Source organism: Taeniopygia guttata, chromosome 8, assembly GCF_048771995.1.
Source record: "Taeniopygia guttata chromosome 8, bTaeGut7.mat, whole genome shotgun sequence".
NCBI classification, from domain to species: domain Eukaryota; kingdom Metazoa; phylum Chordata; class Aves; order Passeriformes; family Estrildidae; genus Taeniopygia; species Taeniopygia guttata.
The window spans coordinates 27,780,940-27,790,559 of NC_133033.1; the positions used below are offsets into that span (position 1 = coordinate 27,780,940).

Genomic DNA, 9,620 nt, shown 5'->3' on the forward strand with positions numbered 1-9,620 from the left:
GCATTTCCACATGAGTTTGGATCTCTGTGCACAGTAACAATTTGATTAATGTGGCAGTGATTACAGCTAGAGTTGAACCCTAGGTGAAGTCTTCACATCTTCCTCATCAATATACTGATGATAAATCAGATCCTGACAACTCTTTAAGCAGATCAGATTTATTGAAAGTTAATAAAGCAGACAGGGAAACGTGCAGATCCAGCAGTTCATATACACCCCAAATTAACAATGAACACAAAGTCCCATCCTCAGGAACTGCACCTCTTCCTTCACCACTTACAGAAAGTCGAGGGAAAGGGAGAAAGCTTAAATTCCACAAGAAACGACATAATATACAAATCATAGTTACAGATTAATCCTGCAGCCCCTTCCTAAACTGAACCACTGTTTAAGATTTTAAGAACTGCCCCAAGCTTCAAGGTATGTCTGCATCAACTGTGAAAGAAAAGAACAGAATGACTGTGTGTGCTGACTGTAAAAGAATATGTCTGTCTTTGATAGTAAAGAAATAAAAAAGATTTCTCCTTCCTCTTCTATAACATATAGAGAGGATATTAATGACCAGTGAAAATGAAAGTTGCTTAGCCTGAGTCCAAGAGCTGTTAATTTTCAGATACATTTTTAAAACAAAAGGCAGAAAAAAAATTGGAACAAAGTTTAGTAACAAAGCTGGTATACTATGACTATTTATAAATAAAAGTAGAAATATTTTATATTTATATAAATAGACATCAGCTGGTATTTAAGGATACACATTGTGTTAAAATAGCATTCTTGTCTCTTTGCTGCTGCTCATTTAGTTGCAAAAAATTAGAATACATGTATTTGATGCCAAAGCTAATATATACATCATAACTTAGAAATAGACAACAGACATGTGGAATAAGAAAAATGTACTCCCAAAAATTAAATAGGTATTTTTACATTCCTCTTAAAATAGTCAATGGCTGCATTTTAATTATAGCTTTAATTATGCAGTGTCTTTAGTTAAAATTCATGTAACTTTGCATTATACCTAATAATGTTCCTGTGTGTTTTACAGTATGAGAAAATACCACAAATTCTCTGTGCTTAGAGTAGGAAATATTGCAAAAATATAAATGCATGCAAAGACTGGATACAGAGATTCTAACTGTGATGGAACCTCTGGCGTAAATTATACAGGCCCAGGATATGTGTTGGGTAATATCAAATGGCACTGTATGAGACATTTTTAAGTAGATCCCAAATCTGATCACAGCTTTTGCCTGAGTTTAAAAAAAAAAAAAAAAAAAAAAAATCCTATATGAAAACTGTGCATGCTGTGACTTGCCAATATGTCACCTACTTTTCTATGAAAATGAGATTCTTCTCCTGAACTCTGACCTGGTTTAAGTGAATTTTCTTTTGCTTCACCACTTAGTTACACCTTCTGAGGGTATGGGGTTTGAAACACACCCGGGTTGCTGCGGGAGCTGGGAATGAGGAGTGCTGAGCTCCCTTGTCAGCGCACGGTGACACAGGGGCTGAGGGGGGCTGAGCTCCCTTGTCAGCGCACGGTGACACAGGGCTGAGGGGGGCTGAGCTCCCTTGTCACCACGCGGTGACACAGGGCTGAGGGGGGCTGAGCTCCCTTGTCACCACGCGGTGAGGCCCGGCCGCGCTCCCTGGAAGTCGCTGACGGTGAAGGAGCGGGAGCGCCGGCGGAGCGGGGCCCGGGCCGCGGGCCGGCCCTGCAGCAGGCTCCGGTAGGGCGCGGATCTCAGGAAGCGGGGGTAGCTGTCCTGCTCCATCAGCCGGTACACCGTGCTCTGCGCCGCGTCGAAGGTGCTGCGCAGGGGCTGCCCCATGCTCTGGCTTGTGACTTCCCTGGTATGAAAGTCCAGATTCACCTGGAGGAAGAGGAACAGGATATTTGTTTAACGTACGTTCATGCATATCCAGTGTTATTATCTAGAGCACTGATACGGTACACTGGGAAAAGACTTTTCTGATAAGAGTGAAGCCTTAAGTTTAAGGTTTCATATTTTCCAGATTTTGTACTGCATTAGTGTGTAACTCTGAACTTCATATAAAGTGGTAGCAAGTTCTCCTCACAGCTCAGTCACACAAAACAATCCTTTTCCAGCCCCAGAACCAAGGACATGTTGCAGCTTCAGGCCCAAAAAGTGCAAACAACAGGGAATTGAGGAGAGCAGACTGGGAGGATGGGACTGCATAACATGGAGCTGGAATTGGACAATTAACCCAAATATGGAAATGGACCAAAACTTACAAAAATGTGAAAACTCATGACCCAGGGTCCATCTTGGGTGTAACCACAGACAGGCTCTTGTACTGCCCAAGGTGTATCCTTTGAATGTCTTTTAATCAATACCTACTTTATTCCTTTAACTCTGTCTAGCCTCTGTTCTAGTAGCCTCTCAAGGCATCAAGGACCTTGAATCCTCCATACAACAGGATCACAGAATTGGTGTGTTCACTTTCAGTGGTGGCTGTAAGAAAGTCTCCACAAATGTATCATTGGTACCACAGAAAACTGGGAAAACCGAAGAAAAACTCTGATATATGGCTAAAAGTAACTTTCTAATCATGATTTCTGCATAGTCACAGCATCCCAGCTTTGCAATACTGGACTATTACAGATCTGCCCTGCTGTCATGTAGGATTAAAGTAGAACTTGTTCTAATGAGATTACACTTGTGAATAGTTAAAATTTTTGGTTTCTGTGTAGTTTGGATAGTAGGAAGGTGAGAAAATTCTAATTTTTTTTTTTAACTTAAATGTGTCTCTGGAGGCTTTAGACTGGGAAATCATATCAAAATTTCTATTTACTCCATGTGCTGCTGCATTCACCCTGGGAAATATTTAATAGTGTAAGAATTTTAATTAAGTGGCAGGCACTGGTTCAAGCACGTTATTTTGAAAAATAAGATAGAATATAAAAAAAAATTTCTGACCCAATCAAAAAGTAACTTTTATAATGTTTTTCTTTTCTTCCGTGAGAGGCGCCTGTCATTTCCATACAACTAGTTGGAACAAATAGTCTAGATCTAAGAGATGAAGGGCAATTAGTGATCAGAGAAGGGTCCACTCATCCAAAATTTTATGATCCCATCAAACTGTAGGCTCAGAAATTTGTGTGTAGAAGTTCTGCTGCACAAGGAGTCAGAGGAGGTGTGCAAGCTCCAGAGCTGTGGGGTCTCAGCTGAACCCAAGGGAGGAAGTCACACCAAAAGCCAAGTGTTCAAGGTGAACCACAGCACCCACACTGCCTGCACCAAACTCAAGTATGGCAGAGAAAGAAATTGTTATGTTACTATGACTTCCCTGCTCTGTCCTCTCCTCAGCTTTCTCCTGCTCATCTCTTTGCTTCCATCAGTCTCAGGCATTGACAGTGTCAGCCCTTGCTACCTGTCCAGGACTGCTTCTCCCCAAAGGCACACAGGAGGGAAAGGAATGGAAAGGGACATAAGTCCTTAAAAGTAGGCATTTCCTAGGAAAAGCAGATCTGAAGCCTAATGCAATCTATGGGAATTGCAGGTGAAAACAGCACCACTTTGCAGTCCTTTCACTAGAATGAGAATTACACCTTTTTCACCCTCATTACAAGGAAGCAGAAGTTAGTGTTTAACTTCTGCTATTCTGGCAAATAAAAAAATACAGATACTGGCAGGTGACATATTTGATCTGCTCAAATGTGATAGAATTACAGGAAACTGTAAGTCAAAAAGACCTACTCAATAGGCTGCTTGTGATTTCACTGAAAGGTTGATGATCTCCCAACCTGTTCATCTCCTTTTTAGGGCAGGCAAAAAATTACTTCTTTTGTTTGTTTATGAACCCTTTCTAACACACTTTAGTAAAATGAAGAAGTTGGAAATATGAAAACTTTTTTCATTCTTAGGGTACTAAAAAAAGGCCTTAGTTTTGGTGAAGATTGTCATACCAACATTGTTTTGTGCTGACAGTAACACACTGGATATATAATTGGAGGTGGAAGGGTGGAAAAGAGAGAGGGAGTCAATCGAGGCAAGTCCATGCTCCTTCCAGAGTTTTGACTTTTATGAAAGTCTTCTTATGTCAGGAGACCGCAGGACTAGCTCTTGAAGCTGCTTGTGGGCATGCACTTCTTAAAAGAAAGTTTTACCAGATGCAATTGTGTCAATCAAACCCTGTATATAATGAGGAAGGTCTTTACCTCTTTGGGAGCATCTTTCTGTATGAATGTTTCAAAAATGGTCTTGGCTTTTGGCAGAAGTTCATGTGCACTTTTACTTTTCTTGTAATCCTCGCAGGCTATCCAGAACTCAATATTCTCTTCACTGAACTCAGTTTTCAGAAACTTTTTGAAGGCATCCAGCCCAGCTACAAAAGGGAAAGTTGAATTGCATTAAAAAAAATATATCCTTATCAGAGAGTCACTCTTTCAAAGAGTCTGTGCAAGGTAGTAAAATATGTTTTGCTCCCTTAATAATACATTACAGATAATTATCGTAAAATACATAAATGTTTTAAAATAAGTGCAGTTTCTCCATTATGATCCTGCAACTCTCCCTACAGAATTCTCAGCATCAGTAAAAAAATGCTACCAAGATCTCATAAATTTAGAAAAAACATTTAGCAAAACATGTGGGAGCATGAGAAGTGGTGGACTTTATTCCAGATGAATATCAGTACATATTGATCAAAAGACTATTTGAATCATTGCTCATAAGTAAAATACTCCTCAGCAGCAATTTAAAATGGATGAATTTCAGCATATCTATAATTTGCTTTATCCTGCTGTTGTTATGCTGACGATGTTTTCTTTCCCAAGCATACTTAATCTGTGAAAGTAATGCAATTGTGTGGATGTGAACTGTTCATTGAACAGATTTGAAAAGCCCACAGTGTCCAGCACTGTAGCTGAAACATACGTGTGCCCCTCCAAAATTAAGGCAGGAACATATGTGCATTTGGTAATTATGGGAGCAGCAGGGCCTCTCAAATGATGGCCTGTTTGGATCCAGTCACTGGCTTAGGAACAAACTGTCAGGAGGACAAAGTCTTTTATTGAATACATGGAGCATATGCAGTCAGGATATTTGAGCAATATTAAGATTAAATGTTCCTGTTTACTGAAGGGACTCTTTGCTGTCTGCTATATTACTTTGTTCAATAAAACACCAGAGACAAAAATGATTTTAAACTCTTTTCACAAGTTGACAGCAAGCTATAGCCAAAGAAGACAAGGAGAGCAGGAAACACATGCTGCCATAAATGATCCATGATACCTAGTTTAGGTAACTGGCATGTCTATTCAAGGGCATAACTGGATTTTATAATTTTCCATCGTTTACTATCAATTTTTCATTCTAACAATCTGCATGAAGAGAGAAAAAACTACTGACCTTTCTCAGAAAGCAGTTTGTCAAAAGACTCTCCCCATTTCACTGCTTCTTCAGGAGACACACTGCTTAAGAAACAGAAAGGAGTTTTGAAGAATTGTTCATACTATACATTTAGGAAGCTGTGTAACACACATCAGCTGTCACCATTGTGGCTCAGGACTGTTCCACAAAGCCTTTGACTAGATCACCTCCCTAAGGGAGATCATTCTCTTAGGGGCTTCAGGAACATTTGCTTTAACTCTTCCTTGACATTTTTTTCCTGCAGAGTTATATTATTTTCTCTTTATGTAAAAACATCAGAGAAGAGGCTTTTTGCTGTGGTATTTGTGTTGTCCTACTAATCTTTAAGGGGATTGAGACCATGTAGAGTGGTAAAACTCATAAGGGAAGCAGGTCTTGTCAGCTATTTCAACTTGAGATAGTCATGCAGAGATGTAGTTTTGAATATGCTCACTCTGAGGCTGTTACCACAGTCTGCTTTTAATGAAAGATGCAGAATTCTGTAGCCTGAATACAAAACCATAGCAATATGATTTAGGTGTCTGTCTTAGAGAGCATAGCCATGTTATTCTGACACACTGTGCCTCATTTATAAAACTCCTCATATTCTTCATCAAGTATGTTAAGTTGCATGTGTTTCACTTTGATTTCGAAAAATCTGCCCTAGGAAACAGCAAAGAAAGGGGGGAAAAAGAGCAATTTTTATCAGTTGCTTTGTGGATATGAATGTTTAGAACCATTTTCATTCCAGGACAAATCACAGGACACTGAAAGTATCAGTAAGTGACTGGTCTGATTAGTTGATCAGATCAACTTCTTATGGACCAAATGTTTCTGGAATATGATCCCACTTCCTCATCAAGGCTTGCTGTTCTGTTTCCTGATTTACACAGTTTGGGCTGCCTTGGCAGGGAGGAAGCACATGAAGTTTAGATTAAAGGAAATTCCAATCTCTTTGGTAAGGAATTTAAGCCAGTAATGGCTATGGGTTTGCACAAAACTCAAAAGGAGATGTTTTGGGGTGTTTTTTTTGTTTTTTGGGTTTTTTTTTTACTTTAATAAGTGTCACATGTTTCATAGCTGAAGTAATTTCTTCCAGGTATGAAAATTTTAACTAGGAAGAAGAAAAGAGTTTGTGAGGAGAGGTACAAAGGCAGGATAAATGAAATTCAGGAAAGCTGGGGGATTCTGGAGTCAGGGGAAACGAGTCCTCACTCCATTACAGCATTCATTAGTTATGAGAATTACAGAACATACAGTGAATTCTGTCAACTGCAGGTTCCTGTACCTACAGAAATAATTTTGGTCATAGTGGAAGATAGAGCCTTATGACTTCAGACCACATACTCAGTTCACAAAGGTATGAAATGCTGGAGAGGATCTTTGCTGGGTTTGGAAACTCCTACTGTGAGTTTCTGGTTTTCCTTCAGTATCTGCTACATCCTGAGAGCCTCACAGACCCCCAACACCTGAGTGCAGCAGTGAGCTTGTGCAATAATAGACAGAAACCAAGATTTGTTCAGCTTCGCCATTTTCTAAATATAAGAAGAAACTAATTTAAACTAATGGATAAACATTTAAACTAAAAATTAACTTTTAAATGAACAGATTAATTAACTTTTCTACTATCACCCCAGTTTCCATCTGCAGTGTTTTATTAATATCTCTTTCTACTTCTTTTAGTAACTCTGTGTGAAAAATGGAAATCATAAAAGCTAAGTAAATCACCTAATAAATTCCAATCTATTATCTCAGTTTATTATTTGAAAAAGAGTAAATTTGTTTGATTGATTTTTTCATTTTTGACAAATATAATTGTCACTTTAATCCAAATATAAGACCAGCAAAAATCTACAAGTTTCTCTTCCATACAAGAACAGTCAAATCTCTGTTAGGCACCAGCTGATAGTAACATTGTAAAAAGACAGCTGGCTGAGTGAGGAAGTGATGTTAAAAGGAGGAAATTCTTCAGAGAATTGTTACTGCTCTGAAAGTGCTGTCTGACAGATTGTAAGAATGCAGTGAATGGCTGTACTATGTAATAAATACCCGGGATATATGAGCTACTGTCTGCCTCTGCTTTCTCTTTACAGATGCAATCTTAGAATGGTTTTACAGGTTTGCAACCAGGATATCTCAAAACGTGAGCAATAAACACGGCCTGGTTACTCAGATGCACCCGTGGAGTGTTTAGATATGCCCTCCCCAGCCACTTTTCCACGGGTTCTAGAAGCAGAATTTCAGAGGGCCCTTAGGTGACCTCTACTACGTGCTCATTTATTACCACATTAATGGCTTGTAGAAGCAGCTCTAGTCAAAGTAGGCTGCTTTGTCCTGAAAGTGGGAACTGCTGGAACAAGAGAAAAGGCCATGGAAAGCTCTGAACCTGACATGTTCTGGAGTGATTTGTGGTGGAAAGAAAGCACTGATACTCTTTTTAGGCCACAGTGTTGTAGAATTCTGTTATTCCTTCTTCTCAGTCAAAACCTACAAATGCAATTCTTAATATAGCAGTGACATCTTGGTACTCCATTATAGTGAGGAATTAAACTCTTGTGGAAGTCAGTAAACCCAAGAGTGTGCCCTGCATCTTTATGGTAAATACTAGGGACAATACTACCAGTGTATGAATTTTGGAGACAAGAATGTTCAACAAATTACTGCAGTTACTGAGGAACTCTGCATTCACTATTTAACACATCTATGCCATTTGTACATCACAGAAGTCTTTGGAAAACCTGCTTTGCCAGGAGTTGTGTGATTTTCCTGCCAGCTACATTTCTGAGTGGATTATTGCTCTGTACCACCAGTGGACTCATACCAAGGCTGCTAGCACAAGGTTTAAATCTCTCTACAAGTGTATGGGGACCAAGAGGAGTGAAAGCACTGCTGATTACCTCAATGCATACCAGGAAATTCTGTAGTGTTTGCATGCTTGGGGTACACCGATAAATTCTCAAAGTATTACTCTGCCCATTCTGAATGCACACACATGGGTACAGGAAACATCCTGAGTCACACAGGTGTTTCTTGGAAGGAATCCCCAACCAATCCAGTCTTTTATAATGTTTACCTTGCTGCTTTTGTCAAGTTTCCAGGTTTGCCAAGGTGATCACCTTCATGGAATTCAGGTTTTTGCAGGAGCAGGCTCAGCCTATTTCTCTTCTGCTTGGCTCTATAACAGAATTGGAGTAGGTTTTCAAGAAATATTGTAGAAAGTTGGTTTTTCCCTCTCAAGCATTCTTAGCTTCTGCGTTACAGAGCTCCCTATTTTCACTTACAGTGATGTTGGTGTTACTTCTACATATATTATTCACATTAATGTTTTCTTCTTCATAGCTTAGCACAAATTTAGCACTGGCAAAGAAAAATTGAAATCCTTCCATTTTCAGCATCCTTCAATTTATTTTTAAGGCGAGGGGCCAAACTTCGCATTAGAGAACATAAACAGTTGGCTCAGCCTCTTCTACTTTTAATGTTTCGCAAAGAAAAAAGGAAGTATTGCTTCCTGTCATTTGAAATTTTTGAAAAAACCTTTCCCAAATCATATTCAGGCTTTAGAGAAGCATTTCTCAGAACTTCTTGCAACCTCTCTTTCTTAGTATTTTTAAATCAACTATTTGGTTTGTTTCTTGTCTTCAAAAAAGAACGAGAGTTCTTTGAGATAACTCTTCTTAAATAGTTAATATTTTACATATACAATTTCTAGGATTGCAGTTCGTGAGTTCTCATATATATATGTCAAAAATGAAATTAGCTGTGCCCTAAATTCACCCCCACAAACTATGCTAGAAGAATCCTCCATGTAAACAGAACACACAGAGGGTCGGCATGATCTGAACACTTACCCAGGCTTGCTCGCCTTTTGTGGCTCTTCCTTAATCGCTGATTTCATGAGTTTGCAATAGGGTTTATCCTTTGAAGCAGAAATGTTGAGTTGGGGGAATAAAAGAAGTGGGTTCTCCATCTTCCTCCAGAAAAGCTTCCAGCAAGGTTCCCTTTGCTCCCTCGCCCCCGGTGCGCGCTGGCTCCGGCTCTCACATGCTGCAGCAGCCTGCACTGCCCTGGCCAGCCCCAGGCATGTGTCCAGAGGAGGTGGTGGCAGGAGGTGGCAGCTGTGCCCACGCCGGGCTCTAAGGGCAGTTCTGGCTGTGCCCTCGTCACTTGGGGAAGTGACACTGCAGCTCCACAAGGCTCACGCTGCAAGCCACAGCCCAGAGCGGCGGCTGCTACACGCAGCTCAGCTCC

General features: G+C 39.9%; 1 protein-coding gene across 2 annotated transcripts; it reads right to left on the reverse strand.

Moving 5' to 3' along the window:
- Nucleotides 1-142: 142 nt before the first annotated feature.
- RGS18 (regulator of G protein signaling 18) lies at nucleotides 143-9,597 on the reverse strand. 2 transcript variants are annotated; one of them, XM_030279798.4, is made up of 5 exons: nucleotides 9,221-9,597; nucleotides 8,446-8,547; nucleotides 5,373-5,437; nucleotides 4,181-4,347; nucleotides 143-1,871 (listed from the first exon to the last, which is right to left on the reverse strand). In XM_030279798.4, exons 1-5 carry the CDS (start codon nucleotides 9,337-9,339, stop codon nucleotides 1,617-1,619), a joined length of 708 nt encoding a protein of 235 aa, XP_030135658.1. In that variant the 5' UTR covers nucleotides 9,340-9,597; the 3' UTR covers nucleotides 143-1,616. The 2 variants fall into 2 exon arrangements, with proteins under 2 accessions (XP_030135658.1, XP_002188980.2); XM_002188944.5 differs by having other exon boundaries at nucleotides 5,373-5,434; nucleotides 9,221-9,596.
- Nucleotides 9,598-9,620: the final 23 nt, after the last annotated feature.